The following is an 18,915-nucleotide window of genomic DNA, read 5'->3' as shown; positions in this document are numbered from 1 at the left end:
GGGCAAGGAAGCAGTACTTGGGTTATGCTCAAGTGGTGGGACAAACCCAGAAGTGAAGCCAGCATGTTTTGACCAAAAATAAGCAAGGAAATGAATGACAATGAAAATGTCACTTACCCAGTGTACATCTGTTCGTGGCATCAGTCGCTGAGATTCACATGGTATGCATGAGCTCGCCATCTGGTGTTGGGTCGGAGTGTTACAAGTTGTTTTTCTTCGAAGAAGTGTTTTCGAGTCACGGGACCGAGTGACTCCACCTTCTGTGCTCATTGCGCATGGGCGTCGACTCCATCTTCGATTGTTTTCCCCGCAGAGGGTGAGGTAGGAGTTGTACTATAGTAATAGTGCCCGCGCAATGAAAAATGTAAGTATGTACCTATTAAAGGATTAAGTAATATATATACAAATGTACAAAATTGAAGGTAACTTCTGAACTGCTACAGGCTTCCGGGGAGGTGGGTGGGTCCATGTGAATCTCAGCGACTGATGCCACGAACAGATGTACACTGGGTAAGTGACATTTTCAGTTCGATGGCATCTGTCGCTGTAGATACACATGGTATGCATAGACTAGTAAGCAGTTAGTTCCCCATAAGCGGTGGTTTAGCCTGTAGGAGTAGAAGTTGTCTGAAATAGAGTTCTTAATACAGCTTGACCTACTGTAGCTTGTTGTGCGGATAGCACATCTATACAGTAGTGTTTGGTGAATGTGTGAGGCGTAGACCAAGTGGCTGCCTTACATATTTCTTGCATTGGGATGTTTCCTAAAAAGGCCATTGAAGCACCTTTTTTCCTTGTTGAATGTGCCCTGGGAGTAATGGGCAGTTGTCTTTTTGCTTTAAGGTAGCAGATTTGGATGCATTTAACTATCCATCTGGCTATACCTTGTTTTGATATTGGGTTACCTGCATGAGGTTTTTGGAATGCAATAAATAGCTGTTTAGTTTTTCTGATGGTCTTCGTTCTGTCAATGTAGTACATTAATGCTCTTTTGACATCTAATGTATGTAGTGCTCTTTCAGCCACAGAATCTGGCTGTGGGAAGAATACTGGTAATTCTACCGTTTGATTTAGATGGAATGGAGAAATAACTTTTGGTAAAAATTTTGGATTAGGTCGTAGGACGACCTTATTTTTATGTATTTGTATAAAAGGCTCTTGTGTTGTGAACGCTTGAATTTCACTTACTCTTCTTAGAGATGTAATGGCGATGAGAAAGGCAACTTTCCAGGTGAGGAATTGTATTCCGCAAGAGTGCATGGGTTCGAAGGGTGGGCCCATGAGTCTTGTTAGAACCACGTTTAGGTTCCATGAAGGAACAGGTGGTGTTCTTGGTGGTATAATTCTTTTAAGCCCTTCTATGAATGCTTTGATAACTGGTATCCTATACAAGGAAGTTGAATATGTAGTTTGCAGGTATGCAGATATTGCTGCAAGGTGTATTTTAATAGAAGAGAAGGCTAGCTTTGCTTTTTGTAAATGGAGCAAGTAATTTACTATATGTTTTGGAGTTGCCTCTAGTGGTTGTATCTGATTATGATGGCAGTACCAAACAAATCTTTTCCACTTACTTGCGTAGCAGTGTCTAGTGGATGGCCTTCTGGCCTGCTTTATGACTTCCATACACTCTTGGCTAAGTTGTAAGTGTCCGAATTCTAGGATTTCAGGAGCCAGATTGCTAGATTCAGCGATGCTGGGTCCGGGTGTCTGATCTGTTGGTTGTGTTGCGTTAACAGATCTGGTTTGTTGGGCAGTTTGATGTGTGGTACTACAGACAGATCTAGCAGTGTTGTGTACCAGGGTTGTCTTGCCCACGTTGGTGCTATTAAAATGAGTTTGAGTTTGTTTTGACTCAATTTGTTTACTAGGTAAGGAAGGAGAGGGAGAGGAGGAAAAGCGTAAGCAAATATTCCTGACCAGTTCATCCATAGGGCATTGCCTTGGGATTGCTTGTGTGGGTATCTGGACGCGAAGTTTTGGCATTTTGCGTTCTCTTTTGTTGCAAATAAGTCTATTTGTGGTGTTCCCCAGAGTGTGAAGTAGGTGTTCAGAATTTGTGGGTGGATTTCCCATTCGTGGACTTGCTGGTGATCTCGAGAGAGATTGTCTGCCAGCTGATTCTGGATCCCCGGAATAAACTGTGCTATTAGACCAATTTGATGGTGGACTGCCCACTTCCATATTTTTTGAGCTAACAAGCTTAACTGCGTTGAATGTGTTCCTCCTTGTTTGTTTAGATAATACATCGTTGTCATGTTGTCTGTTTTGACAAGGATGTATTTGTGGGTTATGATTGGTTGGAAAGCTTTTAGTGCTTGAAAAACTGCTAATAATTCTAGATGATTTATATGCAGTTTTGTTTGATGTATGTTCCATTGTCCTCTTATGTTGTGTTGATTGAGATGTGCTCCCCACCCTGTCATGGAAGCATCTGTTGTTATTACGTACTGTGGCACTGGGTCTTGGAAAGGCCGCCCTATGTTTAAATTTATACTGTTCCACCATAGAAGCGATAGGTAAGTTTGGCGGTCTAGCAACACCAGATCTAGAAGGTGACCCTGTGCTTGAGACCACTGTGAGGCTAGGCACTGTTGTAAGGGCCTCATGTGCAGTCTTGCGTTTGGGACAATGGCTATGCATGAGGACATCATGCCTAGGAGCTGTAGTATTGTTCTTGCTTGTATTGTTTGGTTTGGAGACATGTGTTGAATGACCCTGTTGAAATTGTGGATCCTTTGTGGAGTTGGCGTTGCTACTCCTTTTGTCGTGTCTATTATGGCTCCTAGATATTGCTGTACTTTGCTTGGCAGAATGTTTGATTTTGCAAAGTTGACGGTGAACCCTAAATTGTAGAAGGTTTGTATGACTTGATTTGTGTGGTTTGAGCATTGTGTGAGCGAACTGGTTTTGATTAGCCAGTCGTCTAGATACGGGAACACATGTATTTGCTGCCTTCTGATGTGTGCAGCGACTACTGCTAGGCACTTTGTGAATACTCTTGGAGCGGTTGTTAAACCAAAAGGCAATACTTTGAATTGGTAATGTATTCCTTTGAATACAAACCTTAGATATTTCCTGTGTGATTGATGGATTGGTATATGGAAATATGCGTCCTTGAGGTCTAGGGTTGTCATGTAGTCGTGTTTTCTGAGCAATGGTAACACTTCTTGTAGTGTGACCATGTGAAAGTGGTCTGATTTGATGAATGTGTTTACTACCCTGAGGTCTAGAATTGGTCTCAGTGTTTCGTCCTTTTTTGGTATCAAGAAGTACAGTGAATAAACTCCTGTGTTTATTTGTGTGCTTGGTACTAATTCTATTGCATTTTTTTGCAGTAGTGCTTGAACTTCTATCTCTAGAAGTTGTGAATGGTATTTTGATAAATTTTGTGATTTTGGTGGTATGTCTGGAGGGAATTGCATGAATTCTATGCAATAACCATGTTGGATAATTGCTAGGACCCATGTATCTGTAGTTATTTTGTCCCATGCTTCGTAATATTGATGTATCCTCCCCCCCACTGGTGTTGTGTGGGAGGGGTGAGTGACGTGTGAGTCACTGCTTGTTGGTAGTGGTTTTGGGGCTTTGAAATCTTCCTCTATTCCTAGGAAATTGCCCCCCTCTATACTGGCCCCGAAAACCTCCCCTGTACTGTCCCTGGTAGGTGGGCGGTGCGGACTGTGAGGTGCTAGCTTGTGTGGCCTGACCCCGAAACCCTCCTCTAAAAGGTGTTTTGCGGAAGGTGTTATAAGATCCTCTGCTCTGCGGGGAGTAGAGTGCGCCCATGGCCTTGGCAGTGTCAGTGTCCTTCTTGAGCTTTTCTATAGCTGTGTCGACCTCCGGACCGAACAGAAGTTTCTCGTTTACTGGCATGTTAAGCACTGCCTGCTGAATTTCTGGCTTGAATCCAGACGTTCTGAGCCATGCGTGCCTACGGATGGTAACCGACGTATTAATGGTTCTTGCGGCCGTGTCTGCTGCATCCATGGAGGAGCGTATTTGATTGTTGGAAATGTTTTGACCCTCCTCAACAACCTGTTTTGCTCTTTTTTGCAGATCTTTTGGGAGATGTTCAATGAGATGCTGCATCTCATCCCAGTGGGCTCTGTCGTATCGCGCTAGCAGCGCTTGTGAATTTGCGATGCGCCACTGGTTTGCTGCTTGGACAGCAACCCTCTTCCCGGCTGCATCGAACTTCCTACTTTCTTTATCTGGGGGAGGTGCATCCCCAGAAGTGTGTGAGTTTGCCCGTTTTCTGGCAGCCCCTACCACCACAGAGTCTGGTGGCAGCTGAGAGGTGATGAAGACAGGGTCCGTAGGAGGCGCCTTATACTTTTTGTCCACCCTAGGCGTCACTGCCCTACTTTTAACTGGCTCCTTGAAAATGTCCTTTGCATGGCGTAGCATGCCTGGGAGCATCGGCAGGCTTTGGTAGGAGCTGTGGGTTGAGGAGAGGGTGTTAAATAAAAAATCATCCTCTACTTGTTCCGAGTGTAGTTCCACATTATGGAATAGAGCTGCTCTAGCCACCACTTGTGAGTAGGCTGTGCTGTCTTCCGGTGGTGATGGCCTAGTTGGGTATGTGTCTGGGCTGTTATCAGACACTGGTGCGTCGTACAAGTCCCACGCATCCTGATCTTGGTCGTCGTGGCTCATGGTGGTGTGAGCTGGCGAATGTGATGGGGTGTAAGTTGGCGAAGCCGGAGTTACAGGTGGAGGCGAGGGAGGAGGTGTTACCTTTTGTGTTGTTTGTTGCTGAGGAGTAAACTGAAGCGTTCTCTTTCGTTTGACAGGTGGAAGGGTACTGATCTTCCCAGTCCCCTGCTGAATAAAGATACGCTTTTGCGTGTGATCCACGTCAGTGGATTGCAGTTCTTGTTCAAATCTATGTTTCTTCATTTGAGAAGACATAGAATGCTCTTCGGTATAGGAGCCGGAAACAGGGTCTGGTGTCGCTTTTTTCGGCTCCGAAAGCCCTGTCGATTGTTTTTTCGGCTCCGAGGTAACCTTCCTCTTTTTCTGTGCCGAAAATTCTTGGCCTCTATGGTCTTCGGCGCCACTGTCTCGGCGTCGATCGGTGTCGACACCGAACTCTCGGTGTCGATGCTTCTGTTTAGCACTCTCTCGGTCCCGAGGAGGCTGCGTGCCGGTGTCTCGACCGAAGTCGGACGATCTCGACACTGAATGGGCCTTTTTCGGTGCCGATTGTTGGTCACCGAGAATTTGGGTGGAGCCATGGCCGGTTGGCAGTGGCGTCCCCTGGGCCTTCTTTCCTTTTTTAAGGTTTGATCTCGACGTCTTACTCACAGTTCTTGTAGAGTGTAGCTCGTCGGAGTCTGAATCCTGGATGGAAAAGGATTCCTCCTGTTCTTCTTCTGTCTCGAACTGTCGACGCTCTTTTGGCGTGGACGCCATCTGCAGTCTTCTCGCTCGACGGTCGCGCAGAGTTTTTCGGGACCGGAACGCCCGACAGGCCTCGCAGGATTCTTCACTGTGCTCGGGTGACAGGCACAGATTACAGACCGAGTGCAGGTCCGTATAAGGATATTTGTTGTGGCATTCGGGGCAGAATCGAAACGGAGTCCGATCCATCGGCGTTGTCCTCCACGCGGTCGGGCCGACTAGGCCCCGACGGGGTGCCGAAATCTACCCCGAAGGGCACCGAAGCGCTTCGATGTTCAACGCGTCGTCGTATGTGTCTATCTCTAACCGGATCGCAACGATACCGTCGAAAATCTTCCGTCTTCAGCTATCTTTCCGTTCCGAAACTCGGAGCGACATGAACACGTCCGAACCCGATGGCGGAAAGAAAACAATCGAAGATGGAGTCGACGCCCATGCGCAATGAGCACAGAAGGTGGAGTCACTCGGTCCCGTGACTCGAAAACACTTCTTCGAAGAAAAACAACTTGTAACACTCCGACCCAACACCAGATGGCGAGCTCATGCATACCATGTGTATCTACAGCGACAGATGCCATCGAACTGCAGAAAACGGTAAGCAATTGGTGGGCTCTAAGCTCGCTGTAAGCAATAAGATGTCTCAAATTATGTAAGAAAGCACCCCCTTTCCACATGATTGCCACCACTTTGTCTGGAATTCAATGCGATTTTGTATAGAACGTGCACTGGGTTCCTGGTACCCAGTTGGTCATGGTATATTAACATAGTATTTCAATACTATATCATGGCTCCTTGCTTCAAGGACAAGAATTGCACATACATCTGAAGTTACTAAAAATATACACTTCATCAGGAAATTTAAAGTAGTCATTATCAATTAGCTTGGCAAATGAAATTGGGAACTAAACATTACTTACATCTTCTGATGAAAAGAACTGCTCAATGATTTCATAAGCCAATTTGTAAATATCTTCATTTTCATGATTTTGTAGTTGCTCTATCTTCTCCAGTCCTACAAGGAAAACATTAAGATAGAAAAATAAATGACTCAAAGAAAGCAACACTGTGCAGCAAATAAGTTGCCAAGCTTGCTGAAGGTTAAGAAAATTGCTAATGTATACCACTGGTGTTATCAAAGTTGTGTATGTAGTACACTAAATGTACAACAAAGGAGTATATAAGCAAAATATATTGTTCAGACCCCTGGGTAAATCCTCTGCCCTTCTACACAGGTAAACCATTAAGCAAACAGACACAGAGCTCCAAATCAAAAAGCATTTTTCTCTGAAAATGTAGAATACCAAAAGCTCATCAGTGGATCGAAGATTTACAAAACATTTAAAGACTGTTCACATTGTGCTCAGCTACCACTGGAAAGTAATACCTTTTACCATAAGTAGGTTCCAATTATTAATCCTTAAAATGGTTCCAAACTAACATTCTATAGTTCAAAAGTATGAAAAAGTAACTGTTAGATGGGTAATTAAAAGGGGTAGCCGAATCAGTGTTGTCAAAGATGGAGAGCAAGGATATGGTATTTCATAGTTAACATGAAGGTAATTTTCCCATACAAGTTGTCAAACTAGTTGAGCATCACTACACATCCCTAAATGCTAAGATAGGGGAGTGTCTCCACATGCCTGATCAGGCTTAAAAGTAAAGAGGTTACTACAATTGGGATGAATGTTTATTTTGCATGTAATCTGTTATAGCAACTATGTAGACATGTTTTGTAGGCCAAGCCCGACTCCTGCAGAAGTGAAAGAAAGCAGACAATGTCCTGAACATTAGCCTATAGGGTAGTCTTGGTTCTGGGAAATGCAGCAATTGCATACCTCTCACTTTGAAGCGTAGCAGGTCCAAGTGGTGGGCCAATGTGCTAGGGAGGTTTAGACAGCTAAACTCTAGGACTCTGGTGAGATTGTTAGTCTGAGCTATGTGTCTTGAGGACTACCTTCCCTTGAATGACCTTGAAAAAGACTGCGGGCCAAGTTTATGGCCAGCAGTTCTTGGTAACTGACTGTGCGTAGTAATGGTCACCTGTGGAAGCTCCTTTAAAAGAGCTACCTGGGAAACCCCTGAAGCCTGCTCTTATAAGGTGTACTGCCATCTCTGATAAGGCTGTGCCTGGTCTGGTGATGTGGAATTGGTCCTCCTGGGACTTGCTTGCGTAAGGAACCGCTCGTAGCTGAAGTTTGCAGGGCACCAATAGATTTGGCAATCTCCAGGTCATTTTGCGGTTTTTAGGGGCGAGCGCAAAGCGTTCCGTCCCTCTTCTAATCTCTTTAGGGGGGTTTTAACCACACCCATGTTACGTCAGTCACTTTCATTGGTTTGTGGGCTTGCTTTTTAAAAACCACTTGTTTTTATTTGTGAAAGGCATGCAGATGTCATGCATTTTCTGGCGTTTAGCCCTCCGAGAGCACTGGTAAACTACTGGAAACATACGTGTAAGGAAATGCCTCCTTGGCATGGTTGCCCCCTGACTTTTTGCCTTTGCTGATGCTATGTTTACAATTGAAAGTGTGCTGAGGCCTGCTAACCAGGCCCCAGCACCAGTGTTCTTTCCCTAACCTGTACTTTTGTATCCACAATTGGCAGACCCTGGCATCCAGATAAGTCCCTTGTAACTGGTACTTCTAGTACCAAGGGCCCTGATGCCAAGGAAAGTCTCTAAGGGCTGCAGCATGTCTTATGCCACCCTGGAGACCTCTCACTCAGCACAGACACACTGCTTGCCAGCTTGTGTGTGCTAGTGAGGACAAAACGAGTAAGTCGACATGGCACTCCCCTCAGGGTGCCATGCCAGCCTCTCACTGCCTATGCAGTATAGGTAAGACACCCCTCTAGCAGGCCTTACAGCCCTAAGGCAGGGTGCACTATACCATAGGTGAGGGTACCAGTGCATGAGCATGGTACCCCTACAGTGTCTAAACAAAACCTTAGACATTGTAAGTGCAGGGTAGCCATAAGAGTATATGGTCTGGGAGTCTGTCAAACACGAACTCCACAGCACCATAATGGCTACACTGAAAACTGGGAAGTTTGGTATCAAACTTCTCAGCACAATAAATGCACACTGATGCCAGTGTACATTTTATTGTAAAATACACCCCAGAGGGCACCTTAGAGGCGCCCCCTGAAACTTAACCGACTATCTGTGTAGGCTGACTAGTTTTAGCAGCCTGCCACAAACCGAGACATGTTGCTGGCCCCATGGGGAGAGTGCCTTTGTCACTCTGAGGCCAGTAACAAAGCCTGCACTGGGTGGAGATGCTAACACCTCTCCCAGGCAGGAATTGTCACACCTGGCGGTGAGCCTCAAAGGCTCACCTCCTTTGTGCCAACCCAGCAGGACACTCCAGCTAGTGGAGTTGCCCGCCCCCTCCGGCCAGGCCCCACTTTTGGCGGCAAGGCCGGAGAAAATAATGAGAATAACAAGGAGGAGTCACTGGCCAGTCAGGACAGCCCCTAAGGTGTCCTGAGCTGAGGTGACTCTAACTTTTAGAAATCCTCCATCTTGCAGATGGAGGATTCCCCCAATAGGGTTAGGATTGTGACCCCCTCCCCTTGGGAGGAGGCACAAAGAGGGTGTACCCACCCTCAGGGCTAGTAGCCATTGGCTACTAACCCCCCAGACCTAAACACGCCCTTAAATTTAGTATTTAAGGGCTACCCTGAACCCTAGAAAATTAGATTCCTGCAACAAGAAGAAGGACTGCCCAGCTGAAAACCCCTGCAGCGGAAGACCAGAAGACGACAACTGCCTTGGCTCCAGAAACTCACCGGCCTGTCTCCTGCCTTCCAAAGATCCTGCTCCAGCGACGCCTTCCGAAGGGACCAGCGACCTCGACATCCTCTGAGGACTGCCCCTGCTTCGAAAAGACAAGAAACTCCCGAGGACAGCGGACCTGCTCCAAGAAAAGCTGCAACTTTGTTTCCAGCAGCTTTAAAGAACCCTGCAAGCTCCCCGCAAGAAGCGTGAGACTTGCAACACTGCATCCGGCGACCCCGACTCGGCTGGTGGCGATCCAACACCTCAGGAGGGACCCCAGGACTACTCTGATACTGTGAGTACCAAAACCTGTCCCCCCTGAGCCCCCACAGCGCCGCCTGCAGAGGGAATCCCGAGGCTTCCCCTGACCGCGACTCTTTGAACCTAAAGTCCCGACGCCTGGGAGAGACCCTGCACCCGCAGCCCCCAGGACCTGAAGGACCGGACTTTCACTGGAGAAGTGACCCCCAGGAGTCCCTCTCCCCTACCCAAGTGGAGGTTTCCCCGAGGAATCCCCCCCTTGCCTGCCTGCAGCGCTGAAGAGATCCCGAGATCTCTCATAGACTAACATTGCAAACCCGACGCCTGGTCCTACACTGCACCCGGCCGCCCCCGCGCTGCTGAGGGTGAAATTCCTGTGTGGACTTGTGTCCCCCCCGGTGCCCTACAAAACCCCCCTGGTCTGCCCTCCGAAGACGCGGGTACTTACCTGCAAGCAGACCGGAACCGGGGCACCCCCTTCTCTCCATTCTAGCCTATGTGTTTTGGGCACCACTTTGAACTCTGCACCTGACCGGCCCTGAGCTGCTGGTGTGGTGACTTTGGGGTTGCTCTGAACCCCCAACGGTGGGCTACCTTGGACCAAGAACTAAGCCCTGTAAGTGTCTTACTTACCTGGTTAACCTAACAAATACTTACCTCCCCTAGGAACTGTGAAAATTGCACTAAGTGTCCACTTTTAAAACAGCTATTTGTGAATAACTTGAAAAGTATACATGCAATTTTGATGATTTGAAGTTCCTAAAGTACTTACCTGCAATACCTTTCGAATGAGATATTACATGTAGAATTTGAACCTGTGGTTCTTAAAATAAACTAAGAAAAGATATTTTTCTATATAAAAACCTATTGGCTGGATTTGTCTCGGAGTGTGTGTACCTCATTTATTGTCTATGTGTATGTACAACAAGTGCTTAACACTACTCCTTGGATAAGCCTACTGCTCGACCACACTACCACAAAATAGAGCATTAGTATTATCTATTTTTACCACTATTTTACCTCTAAGGGGAACCCTTGGACTCTGTGCATGCTATTCCTTACTTTGAAATAGCACATACAGAGCCAACTTGCTACATTGGTGGATCAGCGGTGGGGTACAAGACTTTGCATTTGCTGGACTACTCAGCCAATACCTGATCACACGACAAATTCCAAAATTGTCATTAGAAATTGATTTTTGCAATTTGAAAAGTTTTCTAAATTCTTAAAAGACCTGCTAGGGCCTTGTGTTAGATCCTGTTTAGCATTTCTTTTAGAGTGTAAAAGTTTGTAAAAATTTGAATTAGATTCTAGAACCAGTTTTAGTTTCTTAAAAAGTATTCCAACTTTTAGAAGCATAATGTCTAGCACAGATGTGAATGTGGTGGAACTCGACACCACACCTTACCTCCATCTACAGATGAGAGAGCTAAGGTCACTCTGTAAACTAAAGAAAATAGCAATGGGCCCCAAACCTACCAAAGTACAGCTCCAGGAGCTTTTGGCAGAGTTTGAAAAGGCCAACCCCTCTGAGGATGGCAACTCAGAGGATGAAGATAGTGACTTGGAGGGAAATTCCCCCCCTCCAGTCCTACTTAGGGAGAGCAGGGCTTCTCAAGCCCTGACTCCACAAATAATAGTCAGAGATGCTGGTTCCCTCACAGGAGGGACCAACAACTCTGAAATCACTGAGGATAACTCCAGTGAAGAGGACATCCAGTTAGCCAGGATGGCCAAAAGATTGGCTTTGGAAAGACAGATCCTAGCCATAGAGAGGGAAAGACAAGAGATGGGCCTAGGACCCATCAATGGTGGCAGCAACATAAATAGGGTCAGAGATTCTCCTGACATGTTGAAAATCCCCAAAGGGATTGTAACTAAATATGAAGATGGTGATGACATCACCAAATGGTTCACAGCTTTTGAGAGGGCTTGTGTAACCAGAAAAGTGAACAGATCTCACTGGGGTGCTCTCCTTTGGGAAATGTTCACAGGAAAGTGTAGGGATAGACTCCTCACACTCTCTGGACAAGATGCAGAATCTTATGACCTCATGAAGGGTACCCTGATTGAGGGCTTTGGATTCTCCACTGAGGAGTACAGGATTAGGTTCAGGGGGGCTCAAAAATCCTCGAGCCAGACCTGGGTTGACTTTGTTGACTACTCAGTGAAAACACTAGATGGTTGGATTCAAGGCAGTGGTGTAAGTAATTATGATGGGCTGTACAATTTATTTGTGAAAGAACACCTGTTAAGTAATTGTTTCAATGATAAACTGCATCAGCATCTGGTAGACCTAGGACCAATTTCTCCCCAAGAATTGGGAAAGAAGGCGGACCATTGGGTCAAGACAAGGGTGTCCAAGACTTCAACAGGGGGTGACCAAAAGAAAGGGGTCACAAAGACTCCCCAGCAGAAGGGTGATGAGACAACCAAAACTAAAAATAGTAAAGAGTCTTCTACAGGCCCCCAAAAACCTGCACAGGAGGGTGGGCCCAGAGCCTCTTCACAAAACAATGGGTACAAGGGTAAAAACTTTGATCCCAAAAAGGCCTGGTGTCATAGCTGTAAACAGCATGGACACCAAACTGGAGACAAGGCCTGTCCCAAGAAAGGTTCCACTCCAAACTCCCATCCAGGTAACACTGGTATGGCTAGTCTCCAAGTGGGATCAACAGTGTGCCCAGAGCAAATCAGGGTCCACACTGAAGCTACTCTAGTTTCTGAGGGTGGGGTGGATTTAGCCACACTAGCTGTCTGGCCGCCTAACATGCAAAAATACAGACAGCAACTCTTAATTAATGGGACTAGAATAGAGGGCCTGAGGGATACAGGTGCCAGTGTCACCATGGTGACAGAGAAACTGGTTTCCCCTGGCCAATACCTGACTGGAAAAACTTACACAGTCACCAACGCTGACAATCAGAGAAAAGTACATCCCATGGCAATGGTTACTTTAGAATGGGGAGGGGTCAATGGCCTGAAACAGGTGGTGGTCTCCTCAAATATCCCAGTGGACTGTCTGCTTGGAAATGACCTGGAGTCCTCAGCATGGGCTGAGGTAGAGCTAAAAACCCATGCAGCAATGCTGGGTATCCCTGAACTGGTGTGTGTGAAAACAAGAGCACAATGCAAGGCACAGGGTGAAAAAGTAGAGCTGGAGTCTGGAAAAATGGCCCAGCCTACCAAGAGAACAGGAAAGTCAGTTGGGAAACCAACTGCAACACAGCCAAAGAAAGGGAACCTCTCTTCTCAGGAAGAAGTTCTGCCCTCTGAGGGAACTGAGCCTTTGGAGCTTGAACCTTAACAGGTTGAGCTCTTAGGCCCAGGGGGACCCTCAAGGGAAGAGCTGTGTAAGGGACAAGAAACCTGTCCCTCTCTTGAAGGCCTTAGGCAGCAAGCTGCTGAAGAGTCCAAAGGCAAGAAAAATGGAACACATAGGGTCTATTGGGAAGATGGGCTCCTGTACACTGAGGCCAGAGACCCCAAACCTGGTGCCACTAGGAGAGTGGTAGTGCCTCAGCTGTTCAGAGAGTTCATCCTAACATTGGCCCATGACATTCCCCTTGCTGGACATTTGGGACAAACCAAGACGTGGGAGAGGTTAGTCAACCACTTCTACTGGCCCAATATGTCCAACATGGTTAAGGAGTTTTGCCTCTCCTGCCCCACCTGTCAAGCCAGTGGTAAGACAGGTGGGCATCCAAAGGCCCCCCTCATTCCACTTCCAGTGGTGGGGGTGCCCTTTGAAAGAGTGGGTGTGGACATAGTTGGTCCACTGGAACCTCCCACAGCCTCAGGAAATATGTATATCCTGGTAGTAGTGGATCATGCTACCAGGTATCCTGAAGCTATTCCCCTTAGGTCGACTACTGCCCCTGCAGTAGCCAAGGCCCTCATTGGTATCTTTACCAGAGTGGGTTTCCCTAAGGAGGTGGTGTCTGACAGAGGTACCAACTTCATGTCAGCATACCTAAAGCACATGTGGAATGAGTGTGGAGTGACTTATAAATTCACTACACCCTACCATCCACAAACTAATGGCTTAGTTGAGAGATTCAACAAGACATTAAAAGGCATGATCATGGGGCTCCCAGAAAAACTCAAAAGGAGATGGGATGTCCTCCTGCCATGTCTGCTTTTCGCTTACAGGGAGGTACCACAGAAGGGAGTAGGGTTCTCACCCTTTGAACTTCTGTTTGGTCATCCTGTAAGGGGACCACTTGCCCTTGTTAAAGAAGGCTGGGAGAGACCTCTCCATGAGCCTAAACAGGACATAGTGGACTATGTACTTGGCCTTCGCTCTAGAATGGCAGAGTACATGGAAAAGGCAACCAAAAACCTTGAGGCCAGCCAACAGCTCCAGAAGTTTTGGTATGACCAAAAGGCTGCACTGGTTGAGTTCCAACCAGGGCAGAAAGTCTGGGTTCTGGAGCCTGTGGCTCCCAGGGCACTCCAGGACAAATGGAGTGGCCCTTACCCAGTACTAGAGAGGAAGAGTCAGGTCACCTACTTGGTGGACCTGGGCACAAGCAGGAGCCCCAAAAGGGTGATCCATGTAAACCGCCTTAAACTCTTCCACGACAGGGCTGATGTCAATCTGTTGATGGTAACAGATGAGGATCAGGAGGCAGAGAGTGAACCTCTCCCTGATCTTCTGTCATCAGACCCGAAAGATGGTACAGTAGATGGAGTGATCTACTCAGACACCCTCTCTGGCCAACAGCAAGCTGATTGTAGGAGAGTCCTACAACAGTTTCCTGAACTCTTCTCCTTAACCCCTGGTCAGACACACCTGTGTACCCATGATGTGGACACAGGAGACAGCATGCCTGTCAAGAACAAAATCTTTAGACAGTCTGACCATGTTAAGGAAAGCATCAAGGTGGAAGTCCACAAGATGCTGGAATTGGGAGTCATTGAGCGCTCTGACAGCCCCTGGGCTAGCCCAGTGGTCTTAGTCCCCAAACCTCACACCAAAGATGGAAAGAAAGAGATGAGGTTTTGTGTGGACTACAGAGGGCTCAATTCTGTCACCAAGACAGATGCTCATCCAATTCCAAGAGCTGATGAGCTCATTGATAAATTAGGTGCTGCCAAATTTCTAAGTACCTTTGACTTGACAGCAGGGTACTGGCAAATAAAAATGGCACCTGGAGCAAAAGAAAAGACAGCATTCTCCACACCTGATGGGCATTATCAGTTTACTGTTATGCCCTTTGGTTTAAAGAATGCCCCTGCCACCTTCCAAAGGTTGGTGAATCAAGTCCTTGCTGGCTTGGAGTCCTTTAGCACAGCTTATCTTGATGATATTGCTGTCTTTAGCTCCACCTGGCAGGATCACCTGGTCCACCTGAGGAAGGTTTTGAAGGCTCTGCAATCTGCAGGCCTCTCTATCAAGGCATCCAAATGCCAGATAGGGCAGGGAACTGTGGTTTACTTGGGACACCTTGTAGGTGGAGGCCAAGTTCAGCCACTCCAACCCAAGATCCAGACTATTCTGGACTGGGTAGCTCCAAAAACCCAGACTCAAGTCAGGGCATTCCTTGGCTTGACTGGGTACTACAGGAGGTTTGTGAAGGGATATGGATCCATTGTGACAGCCCTCACTGAGCTCACCTCCAAGAAAATGCCCAAGAAAGTGAACTGGACTGTGGACTGCCAACAGGCCTTTGACACCCTGAAACAAGCAATGTGCTCAGCACCAGTTCTCAAAGCTCCAGATTATTCTAAGCAGTTCATTGTGCAGACTGATGCCTCTGAACATGGGATAGGGGCAGTTTTGTCCCAAACAAATGATGATGGCCTTGACCAGCCTGTTGCTTTCATTAGCAGGAGGTTACTCCCCAGGGAGCAGCGTTGGAGTGCCATTGAGAGGGAGGCCTTTGCTGTGGTTTGGTCCCTGAAGAAGCTGAGACCATACCTCTTTGGGACTCACTTCCTAGTTCAAACCGACCACAGACCTCTCAAATGGCTGATGCAAATGAAAGGTGAAAATCCTAAACTGTTGAGGTGGTCCATCTCCCTACAGGGAATGGACTTTATAGTGGAACACAGACCTGGGACTGCCCATGCCAATGCAGATGGCCTTTCCAGGTTCTTCCACTTAGAAAATGAAGACTCTCTTGGGAAAGGTTAGTCTCATCCTCTTTCGTTTGGGGGGGGGGTTGTGTAAGGAAATGCCTCCTTGGCATGGTTGCCCCCTGACTTTTTGCCTTTGCTGATGCTATGTTTACAATTGAAAGTGTGCTGAGGCCTGCTAACCAGGCCCCAGCACCAGTGTTCTTTCCCTAACCTGTACTTTTGTATCCACAATTGGCAGACCCTGGCATCCAGATAAGTCCCTTGTAACTGGTACTTCTAGTACCAAGGGCCCTGATGCCAAGGAAAGTCTAAGGGCTGCAGCATGTCTTATGCCACCCTGGAGACCTCTCACTCAGCACAGACACACTGCTTGCCAGCTTGTGTGTGCTAGTGAGGACAAAACGAGTAAGTCGACATGGCACTCCCCTCAGGGTGCCATGCCAGCCTCTCACTGCCTATGCAGTATAGGTAAGACACCCCTCTAGCAGGCCTTACAGCCCTAAGGCAGGGTGCACTATACCATAGGTGAGGGTACCAGTGCATGAGCATGGTACCCCTACAGTGTCTAAACAAAACCTTAGACATTGTAAGTGCAGGGTAGCCATAAGAGTATATGGTCTGGGAGTCTGTCAAACACGAACTCCACAGCACCATAATGGCTACACTGAAAACTGGGAAGTTTGGTATCAAACTTCTCAGCACAATAAATGCACACTGATGCCAGTGTACATTTTATTGTAAAATACACCCCAGAGGGCACCTTAGAGGCGCCCCCTGAAACTTAACCGACTATCTGTGTAGGCTGACTAGTTTTAGCAGCCTGCCACAAACCGAGACATGTTGCTGGCCCCATGGGGAGAGTGCCTTTGTCACTCTGAGGCCAGTAACAAAGCCTGCACTGGGTGGAGATGCTAACACCTCTCCCAGGCAGGAATTGTCACACCTGGCGGTGAGCCTCAAAGGCTCACCTCCTTTGTGCCAACCCAGCAGGACACTCCAGCTAGTGGAGTTGCCCGCCCCCTCCGGCCAGGCCCCACTTTTGGCGGCAAGGCCGGAGAAAATAATGAGAATAACAAGGAGGAGTCACTGGCCAGTCAGGACAGCCCCTAAGGTGTCCTGAGCTGAGGTGACTCTAACTTTTAGAAATCCTCCATCTTGCAGATGGAGGATTCCCCCAATAGGGTTAGGATTGTGACCCCCTCCCCTTGGGAGGAGGCACAAAGAGGGTGTACCCACCCTCAGGGCTAGTAGCCATTGGCTACTAACCCCCCAGACCTAAACACGCCCTTAAATTTAGTATTTAAGGGCTACCCTGAACCCTAGAAAATTAGATTCCTGCAACAAGAAGAAGGACTGCCCAGCTGAAAACCCCTGCAGCGGAAGACCAGAAGACGACAACTGCCTTGGCTCCAGAAACTCACCGGCCTGTCTCCTGCCTTCCAAAGATCCTGCTCCAGCGACGCCTTCCGAAGGGACCAGCGACCTCGACATCCTCTGAGGACTGCCCCTGCTTCGAAAAGACAAGAAACTCCCGAGGACAGCGGACCTGCTCCAAGAAAAGCTGCAACTTTGTTTCCAGCAGCTTTAAAGAACCCTGCAAGCTCCCCGCAAGAAGCGTGAGACTTGCAACACTGCATCCGGCGACCCCGACTCGGCTGGTGGCGATCCAACACCTCAGGAGGGACCCCAGGACTACTCTGATACTGTGAGTACCAAAACCTGTCCCCCCTGAGCCCCCACAGCGCCGCCTGCAGAGGGAATCCCGAGGCTTCCCCTGACCGCGACTCTTTGAACCTAAAGTCCCGACGCCTGGGAGAGACCCTGCACCCGCAGCCCCCAGGACCTGAAGGACCGGACTTTCACTGGAGAAGTGACCCCCAGGAGTCCCTCTCCCCTACCCAAGTGGAGGTTTCCCCGAGGAATCCCCCCCTTGCCTGCCTGCAGCGCTGAAGAGATCCCGAGATCTCTCATAGACTAACATTGCAAACCCGACGCCTGGTCCTACACTGCACCCGGCCGCCCCCGCGCTGCTGAGGGTGAAATTCCTGTGTGGACTTGTGTCCCCCCCGGTGCCCTACAAAACCCCCCTGGTCTGCCCTCCGAAGACGCGGGTACTTACCTGCAAGCAGACCGGAACCGGGGCACCCCCTTCTCTCCATTCTAGCCTATGTGTTTTGGGCACCACTTTGAACTCTGCACCTGACCGGCCCTGAGCTGCTGGTGTGGTGACTTTGGGGTTGCTCTGAACCCCCAACGGTGGGCTACCTTGGACCAAGAACTAAGCCCTGTAAGTGTCTTACTTACCTGGTTAACCTAACAAATACTTACCTCCCCTAGGAACTGTGAAAATTGCACTAAGTGTCCACTTTTAAAACAGCTATTTGTGAATAACTTGAAAAGTATACATGCAATTTTGATGATTTGAAGTTCCTAAAGTACTTACCTGCAATACCTTTCGAATGAGATATTACATGTAGAATTTGAACCTGTGGTTCTTAAAATAAACTAAGAAAAGATATTTTTCTATATAAAAACCTATTGGCTGGATTTGTCTCTGAGTGTGTGTACCTCATTTATTGTCTATGTGTATGTACAACAAATGCTTAACACTACTCCTTGGATAAGCCTACTGCTCGACCACACTACCACAAAATAGAGCATTAGTATTATCTATTTTTACCACTATTTTACCTCTAAGGGGAACCCTTGGACTCTGTGCATGCTATTCCTTACTTTGAAATAGCACATACAGAGCCAACTTCCTACAATACGAGGCTCCATGTTTCCCGTATGGTTTCTGGACTACTTTTTCCCCTTTATTTTGCAGCACGATTGCATTGTTACACAGCGCGATCTTTTTTCCCCCTTCATTTAATGTGGCAAGAAAAGTCCTGTTAGGAGTTTACAACGCTATTGCAAATGCTTGTTTCTAGATCTCGTCAACCTGGGGATTGAAGAGATTTACTGTTTATTTGGAGGTTGAGGAGATGCAGGGGATATTAGGTTTGAACCCAGAGCTGTCTTATCTCCGGAGGATGCTGGTGTTAATGCCCAGGAGGCGGTGTATGCAGCATCAAACATGCAATAAATGTTTGAAATCGGAATGGTCTTGTCCTAAGACATTATCTCCTTCACCTCTAGATGCACTACTCTGAGGGATGTTTCACGAGTTTCAGCATCTCCTCCACTGGGATCAATCAGGCCTGTAAAGAAGTCTGACAGAGCTGGCTTTGCCCCCAGGCTTTTGGAGCCCCCATCGCTACTTTCTTGTCCACCAGATCAACTTTTTTTTATTTTTTTTATTTTTATATAACTCATCTCCTTATTAGGTGGAGAAACATCGGAGGATCGCTTGTGGCTTGGGTGGAAGCCCTTGCAGGTGGTGTAAAAGA

The 18,915-nt window shown here is 47.6% G+C and overlaps 1 protein-coding gene across 1 annotated transcript in view; it reads right to left on the bottom strand.

The window, feature by feature from the left end:
* KPNA4 (karyopherin subunit alpha 4) overlaps positions 1-18,915 on the bottom strand; it is a 220,172-nt gene that overhangs the window by 56,614 nt on the left and 144,643 nt on the right. The window contains exon 16 of the mRNA XM_069213245.1: positions 6,321-6,415. Within this exon, the coding sequence (XP_069069346.1) occupies positions 6,321-6,415 (95 nt within the window). The remainder of the gene's footprint in view (positions 1-6,320; positions 6,416-18,915) is intronic.

Source organism: Pleurodeles waltl, chromosome 11 (assembly GCF_031143425.1).
Source record: "Pleurodeles waltl isolate 20211129_DDA chromosome 11, aPleWal1.hap1.20221129, whole genome shotgun sequence".
Classification (NCBI taxonomy): domain Eukaryota; kingdom Metazoa; phylum Chordata; class Amphibia; order Caudata; family Salamandridae; genus Pleurodeles; species Pleurodeles waltl.
This window is presented reverse-complemented; position numbering and strand designations above follow the sequence as displayed.